The sequence below is a fragment of the Staurois parvus genome, unplaced genomic scaffold (genome assembly GCF_062004578.1).
Source record: "Staurois parvus isolate SC_StPar_1 unplaced genomic scaffold, SC_StPar_1.0 ptg000107l, whole genome shotgun sequence".
NCBI classification, from domain to species: domain Eukaryota; kingdom Metazoa; phylum Chordata; class Amphibia; order Anura; family Ranidae; genus Staurois; species Staurois parvus.
In genome coordinates this window covers 102201-130032 of record NW_028317903.1, presented here as the reverse complement: position 1 = coordinate 130032, position 27832 = coordinate 102201, and the positions used below count along the sequence as shown (strand labels likewise).

At 47.0% G+C, this 27832-nt stretch overlaps 1 protein-coding gene across 3 annotated transcripts in view; it reads left to right on the top strand.

Annotated features, from left to right (window-relative positions):
• LOC149467503 (dual specificity protein phosphatase 22-A-like) overlaps positions 1-27832 on the top strand; it is a 74611-nt gene that overhangs the window by 7356 nt on the left and 39423 nt on the right. For 2 of the 3 annotated variants that reach the window (XM_089671577.1, XM_089671578.1), the window contains exons 3-5: positions 7538-7571; positions 11172-11254; positions 27329-27378. In XM_089671577.1, coding sequence (XP_089527703.1) covers positions 7538-7571; positions 11172-11254; positions 27329-27378 — 167 coding nt within the window. The remainder of the gene's footprint in view (positions 1-7537; positions 7572-11171; positions 11255-27328; positions 27379-27832) is intronic. The other variant, XM_089671576.1, reaches the window with a different exon arrangement.

Below are 27832 nucleotides of genomic sequence, written 5' to 3'. Positions count from 1 at the left end.
CATCTAAATGTAGCAGAAGAGGGCGCCAGCATCTAAGTGTAGCAGAAGAGGGCATCAACATCTAAATGTAGCAGAAGAGGACCCCAACATCTAAGTGTAGCAGAAGAGGGCGCAAACATCTAAGTGTAGCAGAAGAGGGCGCCAACATCTAAGTGTAGCAGAAGAGGGTACAACATCTAAGTTTACAGAAGAGGACCCCAACATCTAAGTGTAGCAGAAGAGTGTGCCAACATCTAAGTGTAGCAGAAGAGGGCGCCAACATCTAAGTGTAGTAGAAGAGGGCGCCAACATCTAAGTTTACAGAAGAGGACCCCAACATCTAAGTGTAGCAGAAGAGGGCGCCAACATCTAAGTGTAGCAGAAGAGGGCGCCAACATCTAAGTGTAGCAGAAGAGGACCCCAACATCTAAGTGTAGCAGAAGAGGGCGCCAACATCTAAGTGTAGCAGAAGAGGGCGCCAACATCTAAGTGTAGCAGAAGAGGACCCCAACATCTAAGTTTACAGAAGAGGGCGCCAACATCTAAGTTTACAGAAGAGGACCCCAACATCTAAGTGTAGCAGAAGAGGGCGCCAACATCTAAGTGTAGCAGAAGAGGACCCCAACATCTAAGTGTAGCAGAAGAGGGCGCCAACATCTAAGTGTAGCAGAAGAGGGCGCCAACATCTAAGTGTAGCAGAAGAGGGCGCCAACATCTAAGTTTACAGAAGAGGACCCCAACATCTAAGTGTAGCAGAAGAGGGCGCCAACATCTAAGTGTAGCAGAAGAGGACCCCAACATCTAAGTGTAGCAGAAGAGGACCCCAACATCTAAGTGTAGCAGAAGAGGGCGCCAACATCTAAGTTTACAGAAGAGGGCGCCAACATCTAAGTTTACAGAAGAGGGCGCCAACATCTAAATGTAGCAGAAGAGGGCGCAAACATCTAAGTGTAGCAGAAGAGGGCGCCAACATCTAAGTGTAGCAGAAGAGGGTGCCAACATCTAAGTTTACAGAAGAGGACCCCAACATCTAAGTGTAGCAGAAGAGGGCGCCAACATCTAAGTGTAGCAGAAGAGGGCGCCAACATCTAAGTGTAGCAGAAGAGGACCCCAACATCTAAGTGTAGCAGAAGAGGGCGCCAACATCTAAGTGTAGCAGAAGAGGGCGCCAACATCTAAGTTTACAGAAGAGGACCCCAACATCTAAGTGTAGCAGAAGAGGGCGCCAACATCTAAGTGTAGCAGAAGAGGGCACCAACATCTAAGTGTAGCAGAAGAGGACCCCAACATCTAAGTGTAGCAGAAGAGGACCCCAACATCTAAGTGTAGCAGAAGAGGGCACCAACATCTAAGTGTAGCAGAAGAGGGCACCAACATCTAAGTGTAGCAGAAGAGGGCACCAACATCTAAGTGTAGCAGAAGAGGACCCCAACATCTAAGTGTAGCAGAAGAGGGCACCAACATCTAAGTGTAGCAGAAGAGGGCACCAACATCTAAGTGTAGCAGAAGAGGGCACCAACATCTAAGTGTAGCAGAAGAGGACCCCAACATCTAAGTGTAGCAGAAGAGGGCGCCAACATCTAAGTGTAGCAGAAGAGGGCCCTAACATCTAAGTGTAGCAGAAGAGGACCCCAACAGCTAAGTGTAGCAGAAGAGGGCGCCAACATCTAAGTGTAGCAGAAGAGGGCCCTAACATCTAAGTGTAGCAGAAGAGGGCGCCAACATCTAAGTGTAGCAGAAGAAGGCGCCAACATCTAAGTGTAGCAGAAGAGGACCCCAACAGCTAAGTGTAGCAGAAGAGGGTGCCAACATCTGAGTGTAGCAGAAGAAGGCGCCAACATCTGAGTGTAGCAGAAGAAGTAGCCAACATCTAAGTGTAGCAGAAGAGGGTGCCAACATCTGAGTGTAGCAGAAGAGGGTGCCAACATCTAAGTGTAGCAGAAGAGGGCGCCAGCATCTAAATGTAGCAGAAGAGGGCGCCAGCATCTAAGTGTAGCAGAAGAGGGCGCCAGCATCTAAGTGTAGCAGAAGAGGGCGCCAACATCTAAGTGTAGCAGAAGCGTGCGCCAACATCTAAATGTAGCAGAAGAGGGCGCCAGCATCTAAGTGTAGCAGAAGAGGGCATCAACATCTAAATGTAGCAGAAGAGGACCCCAACATCTAAGTGTAGCAGAAGAGGGCGCAAACATCTAAGTGTAGCAGAAGAGGGCGCCAACATCTAAGTGTAGCAGAAGAGGGTGCCAACATCTAAGTTTACAGAAGAGGACCCCAACATCTAAGTCTAGCAGAAGAGGGCGCCAACATCTAAGTGTAGTAGAAGAGGGCGCCAACATCTACGTTTACAGAAGAGGACCCCAACATCTAAGTGTAGCAGAAGAGGGCGCCAACATCTAAGTGTAGCAGAAGAGGACCCCAACATCTAAGTGTAGCAGAAGAGGGCGCCAACATCTAAGTGTAGCAGAAGAGGGCGCCAACATCTAAGTGTAACAGAAGAGGGCGCCAACATCTAAGTGTAGCAGAAGAGGGCGCCAACATCTAAGTGTAGCAGAAGAGGGCACCAACATCTAAGTGTAGCAGAAGAGGGCGCCAACATCTAAGTGTAGCAGAAGAGGGCGCCAACATCTAAGTTTACAGAAGAGGGCGCCAACATCTAAGTGTAGCAGAAGAGGGCGCCAACATCTAAGTGTAGCAGAAGAGGGCGCCAACATCTAAGTTTACAGAAGAGGGCGCCAACATCTAAGTGTAGCAGAAGAGGACCCCAACATCTAAGTGTAGCAGAAGAGGGCGCCAACATCTAAGTGTAGCAGAAGAGGGCGCCAACATCTAAGTGTAGCAGAAGAGGACCCCAACATCTAAGTGTAGCAGAAGAGGGCGCCAACATCTAAGTGTAGCAGAAGAGGGCGCCAACATCTAAGTGTAACAGAAGAGGGCGCCAACATCTAAGTGTAGCAGAAGAGGGCGCCAACATCTAAGTGTAGCAGAAGAGGGCACCAACATCTAAGTGTAGCAGAAGAGGGCGCCAACATCTAAGTGTAGCAGAAGAGGGCGCCAACATCTAAGTTTACAGAAGAGGGCGCCAACATCTAAGTGTAGCAGAAGAGGACCCCAACATCTAAGTGTAGCAGAAGAGGGCGCCAACATCTAAGTGTAGCAGAAGAGGGCGCCAACATCTAAGTTTACAGAAGAGGGCGCCAACATCTAAGTGTAGCAGAAGAGGACCCCAACATCTAAGTGTAGCAGAAGAGGGCGCCAACATCTAAGTGTAGCAGAAGAGGGCGCCAACATCTAAGTGTAGCAGAAGAGGACCCCAACATCTAAGTGTAGCAGAAGAGGGCGCCAACATCTAAGTGTAGCAGAAGAGGGCACCAACATCTAAGTGTAGCAGAAGAGGGCGCCAACATCTAAGTGTAGCAGAAGAGGGCGCCAACATCTAAGTGTAGCAGAAGAGGGCGCCAACATCTAAGTGTAGCAGAAGAGGACCCCAACATCTAAGTGTAGCAGAAGAGGGCGCCAACATCTAAGTGTAGCAGAAGAGGGCGCCAACATCTAAGTGTAACAGAAGAGGGCGCCAACATCTAAGTGTAGCAGAAGAGGGCGCCAACATCTAAGTGTAGCAGAAGAGGGCACCAACATCTAAGTGTAGCAGAAGAGGGCGCCAACATCTAAGTGTAGCAGAAGAGGGCGCCAACATCTAAGTTTACAGAAGAGGGCGCCAACATCTAAGTGTAGCAGAAGAGGACCCCAACATCTAAGTGTAGCAGAAGAGGGCGCCAACATCTAAGTGTAGCAGAAGAGGGCGCCAACATCTAAGTTTACAGAAGAGGGCGCCAACATCTAAGTGTAGCAGAAGAGGACCCCAACATCTAAGTGTAGCAGAAGAGGGCGCCAACATCTAAGTGTAGCAGAAGAGGGCGCCAACATCTAAGTGTAGCAGAAGAGGACCCCAACATCTAAGTGTAGCAGAAGAGGGCGCCAACATCTAAGTGTAGCAGAAGAGGGCGCCAACATCTAAGTGTAGCAGAAGAGGGCACCAACATCTAAGTGTAGCAGAAGAGGGCGCCAACATCTAAGTGTAGCAGAAGAGGGCGCCAACATCTAAGTGTAGCAGAAGAGGGCGCCAACATCTAAGTGTAGCAGAAGAGGACCCCAACATCTAAGTGTAGCAGAAGAAGGCACAACCATCAAAGTGCTTGCTTTTGGTATGTGCCTAAGGTGACTCAGGAACTAGTTCAGAGGAGCAGCAACAATCTCCAATAGTGACTGTCACTGAACTTTACCCTTTCAGCCCCCAATCCATAGCTCCTGTCCTATACCAAGTGGTCCATCAGTGCCGTAGTTTTTATATTGATTCCAATGGCAGGCTATGCTTCCTGCTCCAAGGTTATACTTCACTCTTCCTCTCTATACATGCCTCTAGGTCTGGGCAGACTGATTGATAACAAGGAGCTCCCTATGGCCATACATGGATAGAACATTTTGGCGGTTCAGCGGGGACTGAGCGAATTATGATCTATGTAAGGGCACTGTGGTCAAACAGAAGTTGATCTACAGGTTGACTTCTGTACAACCACCTGTTTGGAAAATTTCCACGTGATTAGTGCTGCCGGTTATAGTCTGCAGCGCTGATCAGTGTATTCTGATGGCAGGGAAGTCTCCTCACCAGGGGCGGACTGACCATTTGGGCACTTGGGCACTGCCCGAGGGCCCAGGGTCAGTAGGGGGCCCCATGAGATGTCCCTTATATCTTTCATAGGCTTTTTTTTTTGGGTGTGGTTTGAGTGTGGGTTAGGACCAGGGGCGGACTGACCATTTGGAAAGTCGGCACTGGCCGAGGGCCTGGGGTCAGTAGGGGCCCCATGAGATGTCCCTTATATCTTTCATAGGCTTTTTTTTTGGGTGTGGGTTAGGGCCAGGGGCGGACTGACCATTTGGAAAGTCGGGCACTGCCCGAGGGCCCGGGGTCAGTAGGGGGCCCCATGAGATGCCCCTGGTACCTTTTTCATAGGCTTTTTTGAGTTTGGGCAAGGACACAGGGGCCCCATGATCCCCTATTGCCCGGGGGCCCCATGAGTTGTCAGTCCGCCCCTGGTTAGGACACACGGGCCCCATGATCCCCTGTTGCCTGGGGGCCCCATGAGTTGTCAGTCCGCCCCTGGTTAGGACACAGGGGCCCCATGATCCCCTGTTGCCCAGGGGCCCCATGAGTTGTCCCTCCACCCCTGCTCCTCACTGAATACAAAGACATAGCAGGGAGGATAAAAACTGACCCGATTCCCCCATCCATTCATTCAAGGTCAATGGGGGAATTGGATCAGTGATTTATGTTCCACCTGCTAGTTTAGAGAAAAAAAAAAAAAAGGAATCCTCTATGACCAGCTTAACTGAGTTTATTTCATCAGCAGTCAGTTAGCAGGGGTGCTCAGTGCATTCTCTGCTGTATAAAGAGTCGATGATGGAAGTGTAGAAAACATGGACAGACAAACATTCAACAATGTTCCAGATCCATCGAAGATTCCTTTCTGCTGAAGATAACAGTCAGGAGTTCCCCTTTAAAGGGACCGTTTGCTCCCCGTTGGTTATATGAACCAATTAATAGCTCAGTGGTGCCGGGGGAAGGAGGTTTATAAATAGGTGCGGCTTGGGATAAACACAGAATGAAAATAGCCTGCGGATGACGATGTTACTATCGGGCAGAATCCTTGTAGAGGATCAGTATCTGTCTGCTGTGTGGACTGTCCATACTTCGATCAGCGCCTGGGTGGTCCGGCTCCACCAACATCTGTACGAACGGCGACATGCGTGATCCCGCCACTTGACTGACAGTGAAGATTTATTCCTGAAAATAAAATCTATCTATCTATCTATCTATCTATCTATCTATCTATCTATCCATCCATCCATCCATCCATTCATCCATCCATCCATCTATGTACAGCCTCCAGCTTTCTCAACTGTGCTGAGGTCATACACTGTCTCCCAGCTCCTGAGTGTTCACACCAAGCAGTATCTTTCTCCTACAATTAAATCTGACCTTACGCCTTCCCTTCAGTCTCGCACAGTTGTACCGGCTCCTCTGCTGGACTGAAATGGCTTATTTTGATTTCACTGCACACTGTGAGCTTCTCACACTGTGCATTAGAAGCTGCAGCAAGTCAGATAGAGCTCCGCCTCATTTCCTGGCTGGAGGACGTTCAGCATCATCTAGCTCTTTCCTCTCCAGCCTGACTGTCCCTGTCCCACCCCTTTCATTAACTGGATTTCAATTATGGAGGCTCAGCATCACATGTGGGCGCGCACCCAGCACAGCTGATCACGTGATGTGATAAAAGGCCAATCACAGTGGCCTTTTACCACGTGATCAGCCGTGTCCAGTGACACAGCAGATCACCGGTAAATGCAGTTGCCGGTTATCAGCTGCCCTTTCCTCGCGCTGTCACAGTATGAGGAAAGTACTGCCGATAACCGGCAATTGTCAGAGGAGGGATCAGCACCAATCATCAGTGCCCTGATGATCGGTGCCCATCAGTGCTATTAATCTGTGCCCAGCAGTGCCACTCACCTGTGCCCAGCAGTGCTGCCCATCAGTGCTCTCCAGCAGTGCCGCCAGTCAGTGCCACCCATCAGTGCTGCCTATCAGTGTCCATCAGTGCCGCCTATCATTGTTGTATATCAGTGCCAGCTCATCAGTGCCTATCATTGGTGCATATCAGTGCCAGCTCATCAGTGCCCATCATTGTTGCATATCAGTGCCAGCTCATCAGTGCCTATCAGTGCAGCCTCATCAGCGCACATCAGCAAAGGAGAAAAATTACCTGTTTGCCAAATTTTATAATAGAAACAAAGAGAAAAAAGTTTTTTCTACATTTTTGCTCTTTTTTTTGTTTCTAGCGCAAAAAAATAAAACACTGAGCGGCGAGTACATACCACCAAAAGAAAGCTCTATTTGAGTGAAAATTTTTTTTTAAATTTCATATGGGTACAGTGTTGCATGACTGCGCAATTGTCACTCAAAGTGCGACAGCGCTGAAAGCTGAAAATTGGCCTGGGCAATTAAGTAGGCAAAATTTCACGTGTAACCCAGATGGCTCAGCGATTGAAGGACTGTGGGTCAGATCTTGGCTATCAATTGCTTTGCCTCATGCTGCATGATCAGGAGCTGGGAGACATGACCTGTGGCCCCCGAACTCAGCTCAGCTCAGATGAAGTAAAGCCAAGCAAAGAAAATGATAAATCTTTTATAAGGAAGGCAGTACAGTGATGATGATTAAAGGGCAACTCCAGCCAAAACTTTTTTTCCCCTTTTTGGAGGGTATTTTTGGGTGCATATCCAGTAATTTATTTCATTTCCATATCTATAAATCAGTGAATGTGACATTCACCAAACATTTTCTATCATATCTAAAACACATGAACCCTGAAGATTCACTGGCAGAGCCTGTATGGTGAATTTCAGATTCTTTTCTTTATAAATCCGAAGTGTTCTTGGCATTTGTGTTTCTCCCTTTTTGTATGATTGTAATAGATTGTTATCATAACTCAGTGTACGTTTCTGTTGTAGATCCTGGATGGGTTCTACCTGGGCAATTTAAGAGGTGAGAGTAACTCTAAGAATTGTAATTTCTAGAATACGGTATAAATCATTTTATATATATATATATATTCCACACTAAAATTTCATAGAAGATTTAACATGTTCATGTCATTTTCATTTCAATCCCGATAAATCTGAAGCTTTCTTTAAATGAATGCCATGCAGGTCCATGTTCAGGCACTTCCTGTTATAGGGTGACAACGCTCTGTCCCTGTCTCCCAGCTGAGCTCCTATGTTGTTACCCCGGTCACCTGCACCTCTGGTGGACAGTACAAGTGGCTGCGCTGACACACATTTCTCAGGCATGGTTTACCCTTGTAATATTTGTGTATATATATATACAGTGGGGATCGAAAGTGTGGGCACCCCAGCTAAAAATTTGTATTAATGTGCATAAAGAAGCCAAGGAAAGATGAAAAAATCTCCAAAAGGCATCAAATTACAGATTAGACATTCTTATAATATGTCAACAAAAGTTAGATTTTATTTCCATCATTTACACTTTCAAAATAACAGAAAACACAAAAATGGCGTCTGCAAAAGTTTGGGCACCCTGCAGAATTTATAGCATGCTCGCCCCCTTTGCAAAGCTGAGACCTGCCAGTGTCATGGATTGTTCTCAATCATCGTCTGGGAAGACCAGGTGATGTCAATCTCAAAGGTTTTAAATGCCCAGACTCATCTGACCTTGCCCCAACAATCAGCACCATGGGTTCTTCTAAGCAGTTGTCTAGAAAACTGAAACTGAAAATAGTTGACGCTCACAAAGCTGGAAAAGGCTATAAGAAGATAGCAAAGCGTTTTCAGACATCAATATCCTCTGTTCGGAATGTAATTAAGAAATGGCAGTCATCAGGAACAGTGGAAGTTAAAGCAAGATCTGGAAGACCAAGAAAAATATCAGACAGAACAGCTCGCAGGATTGTGAGAAAAACAATTCAAAACCCACGTTTGGCTGCACGATCCCTCCAGAAAGATCTGGCAGACACTGGAGTTGTGGTACACTATTCCACTATAAAGAGATACTTGTACAAATATGGTCTTCATGGAAGAGTCATCAGAAGAAAACCTCTTCTACGTCCTCACCACAAAAATCATCGTTTGAACTTTGCAAATGAACATATAGACAAGCCTGATGCATTTTGGAAACAAGTTCTGTGGACCGATGAGGTTAAAATTGAACTTTTTGGCCGGAATGAGCAAAGGTACGTTTGGAGAAGAAGGGGCACAGAATTGAATGAAAAGAACCTCTGTCCAACTGTTAAGCATGGGGTTGGATCAATCATGCTTTGGGGTTGTGTTGCAGCCAGTGTCACTGGGAACATCTCACGAGTAGAAGGAAAAATGGATTCAATAAAATTTCAGCAAATTTTGGATGGTAACTTGATGCCATCTGTGAAAAAGCTGAAGTTAAAGAGAGGATGGCTTCTACAAATGGATAATGATCCTAAACACACCTCGAAATCCACGGGGGATTACATCAAGAGGCGTAAACTGAAGGTTTTGCCATGGCCTTCACAATCTCCTGACCTCAACATAATTGAAAATCTATGGATAGACCTTAAAAGAGCAGTGCGTGACAGACAGCCCAGAAATCTCAAAGAACTGGAAGATTTTTGTAAGGAAGAATGGGCAAAGATACCTCAAACAAGAATTGAAAGACTCTTGGCTGGCTACAAAAAGCGTTTATAAGCTGTGATACTTGCCAAAGGGGGCAGTACAAGATATTAACTCTGCAGGGTGCCCAAACTTTTGCAGACGCCATTTTTTTGTTTTCTGTTATTTTGAAAGTGTAAATGATGGAAATAAAATCTAACTTTTGTTGACATATTATAAGAATGTCTAATCTGTAATTTGATGCCTTTTGGAGATTTTTCCATCTTTCCTTGGCTTCTTTATGCACATTAATACAAATTTTTAGCTGGGGTGCCCAAACTTTCGATCCCCACTGTATATATATATATATATATTTTTTCACAATGGTACTTCAATTTATGAATTTAATGCGTTCTCCGGGATGTTTCGTATTGCAAAAATTTCATAAACCGAAACGCATAGGCATGCATTGAAGTAAAAAAAAGTCTTTTATCTGTTCAAAACTCTTTATAAAGTGCACTTTAAAGACATAAATATTGTACAGGGACATGATTACAAATTTCCAGAATGGCTACAAAATTCGATGCAAAAACCACTCCAACACCTCCGACGCCACGTTCTACCCACAGACTCCGGCATGCACGAGTGCGGCACTATAAACCTCCCAGGCGCAATGCATCCTTTGGAAACTTGCTTCGTATTGCGAAAAAAATATGAGGCTTTATTTTCAATGGATTTTCATTCATAAACCGAAAATTACTTTTACCAAGGCGTTCGTACACCGAGGTACCACTGTATATATATATTCGCTGGTCTGTTAAGCTATGTATATGTTTCTGTAGACAATCCCTCAAAGCCTTTGAAGAAGCAGATGTGGACTGCGAAACGCGTCAGTGATAATAGCGGGGCATGGAATCGTCAAGCTCAGTGATATGAACTGTTGGCTGTTATAACCAATTGTTTACTACCTGGTGGAGTAGTTGGTCCTCCCTTTTAATGGACTTCAATACATGAATGTTTATATTATATTGCATCTATGTGTATTGTCTACCACAGCGCCCCTACAGTCCCTTATTTTTTGGAGGTTTGCTCCTTCTGGATTTAGTGTTGTGGGTTGGGATGTAGCACTGTGCCGGGATTTAATTTAATTTGCAGCTTTCTTTAAATTAATGCCATTCAGGTCTATGTGCAGGCACTTCCTTTTATAGGGTGACAACGCTCTGACCGTCTCCCAGCTGGGCTCCTATGTTGTCACCCCTGTCACCTGCATCCCCTGTTGGAGAGTGCAAGTGGCTGCGCTGACACGCATTTCTCAGGCATGGTAATATTTGTAAATATATATATATATTCGCTGTACTGTTAAGCTATGTATATGTTTCTGTAGCCAATCCCCGCAAAGCCTTTGAAGAAGCAGATGTGGACTGCGAAACGCGTCGGTGATAATAGCGGGGCATGGAATCGTCAAGCTCAATGATGTGAACTGTTGGTTATGTTATAATCAATTGTTTACTACCTGGTGGAGTATTTGGTCCTCTCTTTTAATGGACTGTAATACATGAATGTTTATATTATATTTCATGTTATATATATTATATTTACATGTTTATTGTCTAGCACTGCCCCTACAGTCCCTTATTATTTGGAGGTTTGATCCTTCTGGATTTGGTGCTGTGGGTTGGGATATGGGTTAGGCTTTTTGGCATGGTTCACTCTTGTCATGTTGTGAAGCCGTCCAGAGCCTTTATGGGCAGCCAGCGTTGGATCCAGTGCATGTAGGCAGGAAGGAGCTGGAAGAGGCTGGAAGAGAGCAGCAGCTCTGAAATGGAGGAAAAAAAAGCGAAAAAAAGGCTAAGCACAATCTCCTGTGATTTTGTGGATACAACAAATAGTATATACTTCACACAGCAAACTAAATATCATCCCGTGGGGTTGTTCACATCTACTTATTGTATCTGTCTGGTCTGTTATATAGCTGTATGGCTTACTTCTAGTTGTCTCTCCCTAGATGCCGAGGACACAACATCACTGAGCAGGAATGGTGTCACCCACATTGTGTCCATCCACAACAATGCAAAGCCCCTCTTACCGGTGAGTAGTGGAGACCCCAATACGTCCGTTATATTCAGCTTACACTGGCAAGAACATCCTCTTGTCAGAAGTTGCTAGTTCCTTGGCTGTTGTGCGAATGTGGAGTAAGCATGCAACAAGTGAAGTAACAACAGGGGCGGACTGACCATTCGGAAACTCGGGCACTGCCCGAGGGCCCGGGGTCAGTAAGAGCCCCAGAGATGCCCCTGGTAGTTTTCTTAGGATTTTTTGGGTGTGGTTTGAGTGTGGGCGAGGACACCGGGGCCCCATGATCCCCTATTGCCTGGGGGCCCCATGAGTTGTCAGTCCGCCCCTGAGTAACAATGATGTCAGAACTACCGATCTGCATGTTTGTTCCACCTCAGTGAACTAGTAGGAAGTGAAGACAGTGGATCATTATGACCGTAATGGATCCAGCACTTTGGGTGTGGTTTGAGTGTGGGCGAGGACACTGGGGCCCCATGATCTCCTATTGCCTGGGGGCCCCATGAGTTGTCAGTCCGCCCCTGAGTAACAATGATGTCAGAACTACCGATCTGCATGTTTGTTCCACCTCAGTGAACTAGTAGGAAGTGAAGACAGTGGATCATTATGACCGTAATGGATCTGGCACTTTTGGGTGTGGTTTGAGTGTGGGCGAGGACACCGTGGCCCCATGATCCCCTATTGCCTGGGGGCCCCATGAGTTGTCAGTCCGCCCCTGAGTAACAATGATGTTAGAACTACCGATCTGCATGTTTGTTCCAGCTCAGTGAACTAGTAGGAAGTGAAGACAGTGGATCATTATGACCGTAATGGATCTGGCACATTTGGGTGTGGTTTGAGTGTGGGCGAGGACACCGGGGCCCCATGATCCCCTATTGCCTGGGGGCCCCATGAGTTGTCAGTCCGCCCCTGAGTAACAATGATGTCAGAACTACCGATCTGCATGTTTGTTCCAGCTCAGTGAACTAGTAGGAAGTGAAGACAGTGGATCAATATGACTGTAATGGGTCCGGCACCAGCTGATCTGCCAGGATAGGCGATCTTTGGAGAAAAAGTCCAGTGAAACAGGAAAGTCAGCCAAGGGCTCTTGTAACATTCATTATTTAGTACATACACATCAGCAAATGTTTAACATACGGTAACATTGTATCTATAGCCAGACTTTTTATTTTTCTAGAGATACTTTGTTTAAAAATGTATCAGTGTACGGAGTGTATATTTCATACTTAAAGCAGAGCTCCACCCAAAAGAGGAAATTCTGCTTTAATGCTTTGTTCCCTGCTCCCCATTAAGGATTGGCACCTTTGTGGGGTGGGGTACCCAAATTTGACAGGTACCCGCTTCCACTTCCGCTGCGATCGCCTAGGCAATCAGAAGCAGAAGTTGTCATCTCCTCCCTCCCCGTAGTCTTTTGGGACACGTGACAGATCCCAGAAGACTACGGGGCCATTCACAAAGGGTAGCACTTCTCGCACATGTGCAGTGGGCACCCGGCTGTGAAGCCGCAAGCTGTCACAGCCCACACTAAAGATGCCAGTGCCAGGGAGACAAGACGGCCAGTGAAACCAGCTGTGGTGAGGACACTGCAGGATCGAGGGACAGGTAAGTGGCTGTATTTTAAAAGTCAGCAGCTGCAGGTTTTGTTTTTTTTCTTCAGCTGGAATTCCACTTTAATTGGTATTAAACCCAAAAGCAAACATTTATTATATTGCAGCTTACCAATTCTTAGATGTGATGGCTGCATTTGTTTTCTTTTTTAGGGTTTCTTCTATTGTCATCTGGTGATCCGCACAGTAAAAATGTTTTTACATTACAGAAACCTGACATTTTAACAGGGGTGTGTCGACTTTTTATATCCACTGTAATTGTAAATTTCAAGTGGAAAAATCCTCAAAAAAGTGATATTTATGTTTGTGAATTTGATATTTTTAGGAGAAAATGATCATGAAATAAAATAACGAGTGCAATTGAAATAATGAACCCATCTGAGCTGGATGGGCGAGGTAGAAAGAAAAGTGCGACGCTAGGGCATCACGACATGTAAAGGGATTCTGCCTCAGTACAGCTGTACATGTAATGTTCTCTCATCGCCTCCCCGTCCTGTATGCTGTTTTTTTTTCCCCGGCCTGATATCCTGCGAGTGTGGGGTCACTGCCATCCCTGCTCACTTGGTCCCTTTCCTACAAGGCTGCAGGTCACATGCTTCCTTTATCCTCTTGGGGGCACTGTTCACACATAGGAGCCATCACCCGCTCATTGGCATCCTGCAGAGGAACTGCATGTCCCAGCATGCCCCAACCGCTAGGTAATTATAGGGAGAGAAGAATGCAGATATTTATAAAACGCTTGCAGGCTGAAAACCACAAAGTGACGTCTGTTTTGTAAAAAAACAACAGCAAACAGTAAATTTAACTGTAGGGGGGTATTAGAGTGTAAGCTCCTCTGGTACAGTGACTGATGTGACTGGCTCGATTTTCTCTGTACAACACTGCAGTATATGTTGGAGCTATATAAATGTATAATAATAACAACAGGTCTTTTTTTCAGCCAGAACATGGGGGAACTCAGTTCCGGCACCTCCAGCATTGAATGTATGTAATGGCAAGGGGTGCTGGAAGGTCTATCCATGCTGGTTTCTTGGGATCTATTGTTACTGGAGGGGATCTATTTTTGCATGGTGGTCTATTGTTGCTAAGGAGGTCTATTGTTGCTGAAAGGGATCCACTGTTGAGGGAGGGGGTCTATTAATTCTGGCTGTTGGGGGATCTGTTGTTGCTGTTGGGGGTCTATTGTTGCTGGGGTGGTATTTTGTTGCCAGGGTCCATTGTTGCTGGGGGGGGGAGGGAAATCTATTTTACTGCTTTTCTTGTTATCATTACCACCTTCCCTAAAAAATTCTCTAAGGATCTGCACGGGGGGTCAAACCAAGGCTCACTAAAAGCTAACCTCCAAGTACTAGGTCAGAGTACTGGAGAGAGGGAGGGGAGAGCAAATATGCTAATTAAATACAATGCTGTCCCTAAGTTAAAGCAGTATGGTCTAAAATCATCATTATTGATGGGAGGGGTGATCCGTTGGATCGGTGCGTGTCCAATCCGAGTGGGTTTTCTGGGTGGGAAATGTGTCAGACAAATTTGCATATTTTTGAATAATCCCACAGCTAAGGAAGGAGTATGCAAATTACATACATATGGAATTTGTAATTGGATCCTTTGTAATTGGATCAGAACACTCTCCCTAATTGGAAGATCAACAAAAGAAGTATGGCATATGGGGGGGGGGGAATAAAATGGGTGTTAGTATGCAAATTAGGGAGACTTTGCAATTGGCTCAGAACACTCTCCCTAATTTGCAAGAACAGAAGGAGTATGGCATAAGGTGAGGAAAAAATAAATAAATAAAAAAGAAACACTTCATATTTGGTGAAGGTCAGTGTGCTTGTCAAGATCAAGATCAAGTAGGGGGTGCTCCCTGTCAGGAGTCTCATGTCCTGGGGGATCAGGGTAGAGGTCCTACTCCTTCAGGGGGTGGACAAAGCACACCACTAAGTGCACTTATGGGTTTTTTGCACTTCTGCAGACTTAAAAAAAACAAAAAAACAGTTCTTATCACTGTCCAGTAGGGGGCACTATGCCTTCATTCTTGCCTCTTGGCTAAATGGTTAGCACTTCTGCCTGGGTTCTAGTACTAGAGTTCAAATCCCAACCACGGCACCACCTGCCTGGAGTTTGCATGTTTTCCCTGTACCTGTGTGGGTTTCCTTCCAGTTTCCTTCCACACTTCAAAGATACGCTGGTAGGTGAATTGGCTCCTGTATAAATTGTCCCTAGTATGTGTATGTATGAATGTGAGTTAGGGACCTTAGATTGTACCCCCCTTGAGGGTTAGGGACTGATGTGAATGTACAATATATATGTAAAGTGCTGCGTAAATTGACGGCGTTATAGAAGTAACTGAAATAAATGAATCTTTTAATTTCCTGTACATTAGGTGTAAGAAATACCCTAGCTGTACATTTCATACTAAACACCAGGGGGCAGCATCACACCATTGCATGAGGAGCTGGAACATGACACTTCTTCAGAAAAGATTGTGATTGGTAGAGACAGGCTGACAAATAGGCAGACAGCTCATTTTCAAGGTATATGATAATCTTTAATTTAAACATACCCATGAAAAGCAAACCTTTTAGCAGGGGTAGACTGACAATTCATGGGGCCCCCGGGCAATAGGGATCATGGGGCCCCTGTGTCCTCGCCCACACTCAAAGCGCACCCAAAAAAGCCTATAAAAGGTACCAGGCGCATTTCATGGGGCCCCCTACTGACCCTGGGCCCATGGGCAGTGCTTGAATGGTCAGTCCGCTCCTGCCTTTTAGTAACTTCTCAAGTCTGCACCAATAAATTCCTTACATGTCACAATATACAGCAACAGCTCCACCTTTTAATATTAAAATGCTGTCCTTGAGCTGCAGCCAGTGGCTTTGCCTAGGCTGAGATGATGTCATCAGCCTGCTGCAGGCGGGGAAGGGGGGGGGGCATTTCCTCAGTCATCAGACTGTACCTTTGGAGCAAATCACAAGGTGAGAGGCTGCAGCAGGGGCTGATCTGTGTCAGACATTTGTGAACACAGCTAAGAACTGCACAGACACCAGGATTTACATGATTGTGTCATTTCTGAGCCAGCTATCTCAGTCCAGCTGACTCTGGATGATGCCTGAACATAGATGGTGCCATCTGGAAAGGATAGCAGATGAAGACATTGTCTGTGAGATGCAATACATGGAAGGGTTACACTGACACATTACTGAGCATACATGGACTTTGCATGAGTCATTATGTATTAAGAGTCTGTTTCCTGACTACTAGGGCACACAGTAGATACACAGTACTTGTCTGATAGAAAACAATTGATTCTGTCTGAGAGATTTTATTCCAGGATTTGTTGAATAGAGGAGCTCACTGACTGCAATGTACAGTGGCTAGTGGCTAACCTACAATCAACCACTAGAGGGAGCACCTATGATCCTCTAGATCAGTGGTTGCCAGGTTGTGATTAGAGATGAGCGAATCGAACTCGGCGAAGTCGAATTCGTTTCGAATATTAGGAAAATTTCGATTCGCGACGAATCCGAAAATTAGCAGACTTCGGATGCGCGAATCAAAATTTTTCCAAAAATGGCGGCGACATGTGCGGCGACGGAGCGGGGATGTCTGGGAAGGCGCGCAGACAAGGCGCGCTGACCCATAATGCATTCATTCATGACATGTGATCGCATTAGCCAATCAGCAGCCAGCCAGCCAGCACTGTGTAATGGTCGAGCTATAAATTGCGGCCATTTTAGAATTCTCCATTTGCCTCCAGTCATTCAAGAGAGGCAGACCTGGCTGTATTGAGGGAGAGAGTTAGGGACACAGAAACGTTACTTAGGGCCACAGAACCGTTACTTAGGGCCACAGAAACGTTACTTAGGGCCACAGAAACGTTACTTAGGGCCACAGAATCGTTACTTAGGGCCACAGAATCGTTACTTAGGGCCACAGAACCGTTACTTAGGGCCACAGAAACGTTACTTAGGGCCACAGAAACGTTACTTAGGGACACAGAACCGTTACTTAGGGACACAGAATTGTTACTCAGGGACAGACACAGAATTGGTACTGAGGGACACAGAATTGTTACTGAGAGACACAGAATTGTTACTCAGGGACAGACACAGAATTGTTACTGAGGGACAGACACAGAATTGTTACTCAGGGACACAGAATTGTTACTGAGGGACACAGAATTGTTACTGAGGGACACAGAATTGTTACTCAGGGACAGACACAGAATTGTTACTCAGGGACAGACACAGAATTGTTACTCAGGGACACAGAATTGTTACTGAGGGACACAGAATTGTTACTGAGGGACAGACACAGAATTGTTACTGAGGGACACAGAATTGTTACTGAGGGACAGACACAGAATTGTTACTCAGGGACAGACACAGAATTGTTACTGAGGGACACAGAATTGTTACTGAGGGACACAGAATTGTTACTCAGGGACAGACACAGAATTGTTACTCAGGGACAGACACAGAATTGTTACTGAGGGACACAGAATTGTTACTGAGGGACACAGAATTGTTACTCAGGGACAGACACAGAATTGTTACTGAGGGACACAGAATTGTTACTGAGGACACAGAATTGTTACTGAGGGACACAGAATTGTTACTCAGGGACAGACACAGAATTGTTACTCAGGGACAGACACAGAATTGTTACTCAGGGACAGACACAGAATTGTTACTCAGGGACAGACACAGAATTGTTACTGAGGGACACAGAATTGTTACTGAGGGACACAGAATTGTTACTGAGGGACACAGAATTGTTACTCAGGGACAGACACAGAATTGTTACTGAGGGACACAGAATTGTTACTGAGGGACACAGAATTGTTACTCAAGGACAGACACAGAATTGTTACTCAGGGACAGACACAGAATTGTTACTCAGGGACAGACACAGAATTGTTACTCAGGGACAGACACAGAATTGTTACTGAGGGACACAGAATTGTTACTGAGGGACACAGAATTGTTACTCAGGGACACAGAATTGTTACTGAGGGACACAGAATTGTTACTCAGGGACAGACACAGAATTGTTACTGAGGGACACAGAATTGTTACTGAGGACACAGAATTGTTACTGAGGGACACAGAATTGTTACTCAGGGACAGACACAGAATTGTTACTCAGGGACAGACACAGAATTGTTACTCAGGGACAGACACAGAATTGTTACTCAGGGACAAACACATAATTGTTACTCAGGGACAGACACAGAATTGTTACTCAGGGACAGACACAGAATTGTTACTGAGGGACACAGAATTGTTACTGAGGGACACAGAATTGTTACTGAGGGACACAGAATTGTTACTCAGGGACAGACACAGAATTGTTACTGAGGGACACAGAATTGTTACTGAGGGACACAGAATTGTTACTGAGGGACACAGAATTGTTACTCAGGGACAGACACAGAATTGTTACTGAGGGACACAGAATTGTTACTGAGGGACACAGAATTGTTACTCAGGGACAGACACAGAATTGTTACTCAGGGACAGACACAGAATTGTTACTGAGGGACAGACACAGAATTGTTACTGAGGGACACAGAATTGTTACCGAGGGACACAGAATTGTTACTCAGGGACACAGAATTGTTACTCAGGGACAGACACAGAATTGTTACTCAGGGACACAGAATTGTTACTCAGGGACACAGAATCGTTGAATTAAAGAGTATGTCAGACAACATGCAGAGGAGTGGCAGAGGAGGCAATGTTTTAGGAGTGAGCAGACGTGGCAGCAGAGGAAGGGGTCGAGGCAGCACTAGTCGCAGCCAGAGGCCAGTGCTCCCGGTGTCATCCAGCGGTCGTGTCTCCACCGACAACCCTGCCGTCATCGATTGGTTGACTCGGTCGTCTTCCTCTTCCCAGGTCACCTCTGACACCTACAGCCAACGGTCGGTGGGTACGTCAGACACAACCGTTAGTTGGCATGGCCCGGGACCAAGCCCACTGAAATCACGTGTCCTCTACCTGCCCCTGTCCTTTGGTGTTCCCTCACCAAGCGAAGTATCGCATGCTGTGGGCTCAGCCCCACTGTACAGTGAGGAAGAGCTAACAGAGGGCGGTCAGGAACGGGGGGAGACATCCGCCTCTTCAGCAGCCAGGCGAAGAAGTACTGGCGAGGAGAGTGGCTCAGTAGCCGGTCTAGAGACAGGTCTGATTCCTGATCCACACGCAGCCGAGGGGGCTAGTAGTGAGGCGGAGACCCTAATTGATGATGATGAGGCTGATCGCACTTGGCAGCCTCGTCGTCATCAGGCTATTGCTTCCGCATCATCAGGAGAAGAGGGTGGCAGCTTGGCAGCGAGCAAAACAGTCGGTGGGTTGCCCAGGAGGCAGCAGGGTCGCAGCAGTGTCAGTGGAGGCAAACGGCCACGGAGTAGAGCACCAGCTCCACTGCAGCCTACCACCACAGCCAGTAGTGGTGCCGGTGTGCACGGAGGAAGTAGCAGTCAGCCAGTGAGGAGTATCGGGGGCAAAGTTTCCTACTCGGCGGTGTGGCAATTTTTCATCAAGCCACCCGAGGAAGTAAACGTAGCCGTATGTCGACTATGTGGCCAGAAAGTCAAGCGTGGCCAGGGGGCCCATGTTGGGACTACAGCGTTGCGTCAGCATATGCAGCGTCGCCATTTGGTGGCCTGGGAAAACCGTGATAAAGATACGGCGGTTCTGCCTGCCCCAGCCCCCGCTCCATCACCCGCTCCGTTACTTGCTCCGTCACCCGACGTCAATCGCCCTCTATCAGCCAGTCAAGGCTCCAACACCTCTGCTGAGGGGAGTTGTCGCTCGTTGGCATCTTCCGCTCGTTCAGATGCTCCTTCTCCTGCTACTCCTCTTCACGTATTCCGTCAGCAGTCTTTCTTGGAATCCGTTTCCAAGAGACAACAGTTTGCGAGCACGCACCCGACGGTGCAAAAGCTGAACGTCCTCCTGTCCAAGTTGCTGGTGCTGCAGTCCCTCCCTTTCCAAGTGGTGGACTCAGCACCTTTCCGAGAAATGATGGCTTGTGCCGCGCCGCGGTGGAGAGTGCCAAGCCGGCATTTCTTCGCCAAAAAGGCAGTGCCAGCCCTGCATTCACATGTAGAAGAGATGGTGGGCCAGTCTTTGAGCATGTCGGTCTCTGCCAAAGTGCACGGCAGCGCCGACGTGTGGAGCTGTAACTACGGTCAGGGACAGTACATGTCATTTACGGCCCACTGGGTGAACGTGGTGCCGGCACAGCCGCACCAGCAACTTGGACAGGTCACGCCGCTTTTGCCTCCACGTTTGCACGTCCTTGGTCCACAAAAGATGTCCGCCTCTACCACCTCTTCTTCCGCCGTGTCCTCAGCCGCCACCCCATGCCAAGTCCCATTACCCGACCGGCATATCACATGTGCAGGGCGCAACGGTGTCACGCTGTGCTGCACCTGGTATGCCTTGGCGAACGTAGTCACACAGGGGAGGAACTTCTGAGTGTAATGAACAGAGAAATCGACAGATGGCTGTCTCCGCGCAAACTGAAAATCGGAACCATGTTGACCGACAACGGAAAGAACATGGTGTCTGCTCTGCGTCAAGGAAGGTTGTGCCATGCGCCATGCATGGCTCACGTGTTCAATCTGGTTGTCAAGCGGTTCTTAAAATCCACCATCCCACTGCAAGACATCCTTAAAATGTCACGTAAACTTTGCATGCATTTCAGCCATTCCTACACCGCAAAGCACACCCTCCTTGAGCTGCAGTGGCAGAACGGAATTCCACAGCATCGCCTGATCTGCGACGTTGCAACAAGGTGGAATTCAACCCTACACATGTTAGACCGCCTTTACGAACAGCGAAAGGCCATCACCGATTTCCTGATGTTACAAGCGGATAAAGGTACTCCCCTGTGTAACTTAGATGTCAGCCATTGGCAGCTCATGCGTGACACCTGCGCTTGCTCAGGCCCTTTGAGGAGGCCATGCTATTCGTGAGTCGGCAGGACTATGGGATGAACGACGTCATTCCTCTGTTGCACGTCCTGGAACAAATGCTGTTAACAATGGCTGGTCAGGGTGCGGTAGACGTGGCGCACAGATCTCAACGCCACATGACCCCTGTGGGGGCAGGACAGGAAGAAGAGGAGGAGGTAGAGGAGGACATTTGTGCTCAGGAATTATTGAGTGAAATGGGTGGTTTTTCCACTCAGCGGACAGGAGTGGAGGAGCAGGAGCATCTGGTAGAGGAGGAGGAGGAGGAGACAGAGGACCCAGACGCACCGTGGCAGTATGCTGTGGAGATGGAGGCAGGGAGTCCCTCGCATTCCTTGGCACAAATGGCCCATAGCATGCTCGCTTGCTTGCGTAGCGACAGCCGAATAATAACCATCAGACAGAGGGATGACTTTTGGCTGTCCACCTTGTTGGACCCTCGCTACCGTTCAAAAATGGTGGCCTTTTTCACACCTGCTGAGAGGGAGGCCAAAATAACGTACTATAAAAACCACCTATGTAGTCAGTTGGTCTCTGCCTTTCTGCGCCAACGTCCATCCTCAGACACTGTGGGCCCTGTGCGCTCGCGTTCCGCTGCCATGGCAGCAGGGGAGGGGTGGGGTGGTAGGAGCAGTGGCAGCTCCACCAGCAGCAGCTGCCTCAGTCTGCAGTCGATGATGAGTAGCTTTCTTCACCAGCGCAGTGAGGAAACTACTAACCAGCCGCAGCAGCAGCAGCATCAGGTGGACCTAGAGCAGGACCACAAACAACAGGCTTGGGCCTACTTGGACAGCACCCTGCCAACCGAGGTAAACAATCCCCTTGACTACTGGGCAACGAAACTTGACCTTTGGCCCCAACTAGCTGAATTTGCCCTTGAAAGGCTGTCATGCCCGGCCAGTAGCGTGGCATCGGAGCGCGTGTTTAGTGCGGCAGGAGGTATTGTAACTCCGCGGAGGACACGACTGTCCACCCAAAGTGTGGAGAGACTCACGTTTGTGAAAATGATTCAGGCGTGGATTAGTCTGGATTTCAAACCACCAGTTCCTGACACAACTGACTAAATCCGCCATGAATCATGCCCCAAACATGTGCCACTTTCAGGTCTCCTCACACTGCTGGTGTGTTCCATTTTTTGTCATAGGGTGCTGGCAGATTACGGGCCTCCCATTGCTGCTGCCAGGCTCGTAATCTGCCATGGGCCCCTATACCGCCTCCTCATGCTGCTGCCAGGTCCAGAGTCTCTCATGGGTCCCTGTACGGCCTCCCATTGCTGCTGTCTCCATCGCCACACTCTGCCATGTGCCACTTTCAGGTCTCCTCACACTGCTGGTGGGTTCCATTTTTGTCATAGGGTGCTGTATGGCCTCCCATTGCTGCTGCCTCCACCGCCACACTGTGGCTCCACACTCTGGTTTTGGCCCCGTGACTGCCCAAATGAGTGAAGTGTGCGGTGATTCTAAGATCGACGGCACTCATCTGCATGTCATACTGACTGACAGTATTATTTCTCTTCCCCAGCAGACTCCAAGGGCATTTAAATTAAAGGTACAGTGTTCTGCACTAATATGAAGGCTCTCTGAAGCCTAGAAACACCCTTTTATAAGTTAAATTCGCAGCGAATATATTCGCATCGAATCGAATTTATTCCTCGAATTTGCCGAATCAGCCGAATCGAATTTTTGAATACTTTGCTCATCTCTAGTTGTGATGTATAGAGGGCTTCAGCAGTGGCCCCTAAGGTCACCAAATGGGCCGTGAATGATATAAAGTATTATTATTATTATACAGGATTTATATATTATTATACGGGATTTATATGGCGCCAACAGTTTGCTCAGCACTTTACAATATAATGGGAGACAATACAGCAACAATACAGTTCAATACAAGAGGGATAGGAGGGCCCTGATCCTGGGAGCTTACAATCTAAAAGGGAGGGGCTAGTGGTACAAAAGTAACTGTAGTAACTGTGGGGGATGGACTGGTAGGAGGAATAGAAGATTCCATTATTAGTTGAGGGCAGGATAGGCTTCCCTGAAGAGATAGGTTTTCAGAGATCGCGATAGTCTGAATGGGGTAGAGAGTTCCAGAGGATGGGGGAAGCTCTGGAGAAGTCCTGGAGACGAGCATGGGAGGAGGACAAAAGGGAGCTAGAGCGCAGGAGGTCGTGCGAGGAGCGGAGAGGACTGTTTGGGTGATATTTGGAGACAAGATTGGTGATGTAATTTGGGGCGGAGTTATAAATGGCTTTATATGTGATTGTTAATGTTTTGAATTTTATTCATTGGGCAATGGGAAGCCAGTGGAGGGATTAGCAGAGAGGTGTGGAGGACACTGAGTGGAGGCCACTGGAGGGATTGGCAGAGAGGGATGGAGGCCAGTAGAGGAATTGGCAGAGAGGGATGGAGGCCAGTAGAGGGACTGGCAGAGAGGGATGGAGGCCAGTGGAGAGACTGGCAGAGGAGGATGGAAGCCAGTGGAGGGATTGGCAGAGAGGGATGGAGGCCAGTGGAGGGACTGGCGGAGAGGGATGGAGGCCAGTGGAGGGACTGGCAGAGGTGGAGGGATTGGCAGAGAGGGATGGAGGCCAGTGGAGGGACTGGCAGAGAGGGATGGAGGCCAGTGGAGGGACTGGCAGAGAGGGGTGGAGGCCAGTGGAGGGATTGGCAGAGAGGGATGGAGGCCAGTGGAGGGATTGGCAGAGAGGGATGGAGGCCAGTGGAGGGACTGGCAGAGGAGGATGGAGGCCAGTGGAGGGACTGGCAGAGAGGGGTGGAGGCCAGTGGAGGGATTGGCAGAGAGGGATGGAGGCCAGTGGAGGGATTGGCAGAGAGGGGTGGCAGATATGGAATGGTTAGTAAGGTGGATGAGTCTGGCAGCAGCATTCATGATAGACTGAAGAGGGGATAGCCTGCGATGAGGTCGGCCAATGAGGAGGGAGTTACAGTAGTCAAGGCGAGAGATAACCAGGGCGGGAAGAAGTTGCTCAGTATATGTAATGCAAGAGAAGACTTTACAAAATCCACACTCCCACTGCTGACCGAGGGCCGCAAGGGAAGCACCCACGGGGCCACAGATTGGGCTGCAGGGTTCCATGAAATATGGAACAGCAAAGGTGTCACATGCAACGGTCACAGTACAGACAGTGATTAGGGTATATGTTCTAGTTCTCCTTAGTGTTGCAGATGGGGGCTGAGGGATAAAAATACTCCCATGGTGTCTTACATCACACCCCCCAGTGTGGCACTTAGAAGGAGGAACAGGAAAGGCTGGCGGGTTGTGTAACACTCTGAGCACAGATTGAGCTGTGCCCGTTGTCTGCAGATGGTTGTGCTGAGGGACCAGCAGGAAGGAAACAGCTGCAGCAGCTCCATCTCACAGAAGATGCTACAGACCGCAGGACAGGCGCTGTCCCCCCGACCGTGACAACTGACAGGACCCCCAACTCGCCTCCAAATCATGGCTATCAAAGCCACTGCCACAGCTTTAATTATTCCTTAAAGGGTCAGTCCATCCAAAAAGTGTCTGAGCTGCTCCATCAGTGATGGCTCCCTACTGAGATTCCCAGCTCCGTTCCAGTTCCTCCTGTTACATCTTCCATAATATAAAATACAATACATTTAGGTCCCTATATATTTGGACATAGGCACAATTTTATTTTTTTTCAGGTATTTACCAAAACATATTCAAGCTATAGTTCTGTAATGGATATGGGCTGAAAGTGCACACTCTCGTGTTTAATTTGAGGGTATATACATCCAAATTGAAGGAAGGGTTTAGGAATTACAGCTCTTAAGAGTAGCCACCCCCCTTTTTCAAGGGACCAAAAATAATTGGACAGTTGAAACAGCTGTTTCATGGCCAGGTGTGGGCTACTCTTTCATTATTTCTTCAATTAAGCAGGTAAAAGGTCTGGAGTTGATTCTAAGTGTGGGATTTGCATTTGGAATCTATTGCTGTGAACCAACATCATGCGTTCATTGGAGCTGCCCATGCAATGGAAACAGGCCATTGTAAGGCTTCAAAATGAAACAAATCCATCAGAGAGATATTAGGAGTGTTCAAATAAACAGTTTGGTACATTCTGAGGAAAGAAGAACGCACTGGTGAGCTCAGCGACATAAAAAGACATGGACATCCACGGAAGACAACAGTGGTGGATGATCGCAGGATCCTCTCTATGGTAAAGAAAAACCCGTCCACAACATCCGTTCACAACAAATGAAGGACGCTCTCCAGGAGGTGGGCGTATCGTTGTCAAAGTCTACAATCAAGAGAAGACTTCACGAGAGCAAATACAGAGGGTTCACCACAAGGTACAAACCAATCATAAGCCTGAAGAATAAAAAAGCCAGATTAGACTTTGCCAAAAACCAGTCAGACCAGTTCTGGAAAAGCATTCTTTGGATGGATTCTGTAGCAGAATGACGGGAAGAAAAAAGTGTGGAGAAGGCTTGGAACAGCTCATGATCCAAAGCACACAACATCATCTGTAAAACATGGTGGAGGCAGCGTGATGGCATGGGCATGCATGGCATTGGTGTTTATTGATGATGTGACAGAAGCAGCCGGAAGAATTCTGCAGTGTTTACAGATATACTGTCAGCCCAGATTCAGCCAAATGCAGCAAAGTTGATTGGACGGCGCTTCACAGTACAGATGGACAATGAGCTAAAACACACTGCAAAAGCAACCCAGGAGCTTTTGAAGGAAAAGAAGTGGAATATTCTGCAATGGCTGAGTCAATCACCTGATCTCAACCCCATTGAGCATGCATTTCACTTGCAAGGCAAAACTAAAGGCAGAAAGACCCACAAACAAAGAACAACTGAAGACAGCTGCGGTTAGAGCCTGGCAAAGCATCCGAAAGGAGGAAATCCGGTCTTTGGTCATGTCCATGGCTTCCAGACTTCAGGCAAAGCATCAGAAAGGAGGAAACCCGGTCTTTGGTCATGTCCATGGCTTCCAGACTTCAGGCAAAGCATCCGAAAGGAGGAAATCCGGTCTTTGGTCATGTCCATGGCTTCCAGACTTCAGGCAAAGCATCAGAAAGGAGGAAACCCGGTCTTTGGTCATGTCCATGGCTTCCAGACTTCAGGCAAAGCATCCGAAAGGAGGAAACCTGGTCTTTGGTCATGTCCATGGCTTCCAGACTTCAGGCAGTCCTTGCCAGTATAGGATTCTCAACAAAATATTAAAACTGAACATTTTTTTTAATGATTATATTCATTTGTCCAATTACATTTGAGCCCCTGAAAATGGAGGGACTATGTATAAAAATGGTTGCAGCTCCTAAAATTTGTACTTGATATTTATGTTCAACTCCTTGAATTAAAGCTGAAAGTCTGCACTTCATTTGGATTGTTTCGTTTTAATTTATTCTGGTGGCATACAGAGCCAAAAGTATGAAAATTGTGCCTGTGTCCAAATATATATGGACCTATCTGTATATAGCAAGGATGGTGAGAACCCCTCACAATGAGCACAACAGGTGTACAGACCCAGGAACTCAGCACAGGGATGGTGGAAACCCCTTATAATGGGCACAGCAGGTGTACGGACCCAGGAACTCAGCACAGGGATGGTGGGAACCCTTCACAATGAGCACAGCAGGTGTACGGACCCAAGAACTTAGCACAGGGATGGTGGGAACCCCTCACAATGAGCGCAGCAGGTGTACAGACCCAGGAACTCAGCACAGGGATGGTGGGAACCCCTCAAAATGAGCATAGCAGGTGTACAGACCCAGGAACTCAGCATAGGGATGGTGGGAACCCCTTATAATGGCCACATATATATTTATCTGTGTGCAGGCTCCTTGTTCCTCCCACGGATCACAGTCACCCCCTCCTGGCTGAGTTGTGTAATACAATATGATGAAGGTGTTTGTGCATGTGTGTGTGTGTCAAGCTTACTAATGTCAGAGTCTGCCCATGACTGATCTCCTCCTGGTGCCATAGCTGTATACTGCTGTGACACCATCATGAGCAAACTAAAGTCCTGGTCCACAGAGCTGACACTCAGGATGAGTAATTGGCAGAGGGGGATGACCTGGTGGGAGTTACAATTAATTTTTTTTGCAAAGTCTGACAAATATAAGAGCAAATATTGCCTTTCCCTTGTTCCTCCCTCCCACTTCATCAACATAATGTAATTAATAAATATAAGCTTTCCATTTTCATTCCATACCTTATTTTACACCCAGTGATGTCATCACTGTGTCTCGGTGCTTCTCTATGCAATGCAGGCAGATCGTGGCAGGGGGCTGTACTGAAGGGAAGGCGGGAGGTCAGGGACAGAGCATTGTCACCCTATAAAAATAAGTGCCTGTACAAGGACCCTTCATGGCAGGATCACAGGGATTATTGGAAGCTGCAGAATAACAGTGATTGAAAACGACTTTTGAAATGACATTCACCTGTTATAGCTTCTATGAGATTTCAGTGAGAGGAAATTCTTCCCCAAACGGCTCTGACGCCCCCTATCTGTGTCTTGCAGGAGAAGACCTACCTGTGTATTGCGGCCTCAGACAGCAGCAGCCAGAACCTGTGAGTAGTCATTCCCATTATACTGTACATAAATGAGTGAATCCAGAATCGAAGCTCCACGCTATGATATTCAAGTCCAGATACAAGTTTATTCTAAGGTCAGACTGTTTATAACCCGATACATGTCAGGGCTGTGGCTCCGCCTCCTCACCTGGGCTTAAATGAAAATCAAATAGTAAAAAAAAAAATAATAATTAATAATAATAATAATAATAATAAAATATATATATATATATATACACACACACACTGCATGTTGAAATGTGTTTTTATATATTACAAAATATATGACAAATATTTTTGAATATATATTTTTTAAATCTATTCTTCAGATTTTTTTTACATATAAAAAAGTCATTTTAACATATATTTTTACATATATTTGTAAATGCATTCCAAAAGTGTATTAAATGTATTTTTAAAGACATACAGTATATTTGAAAATGTATTTTAC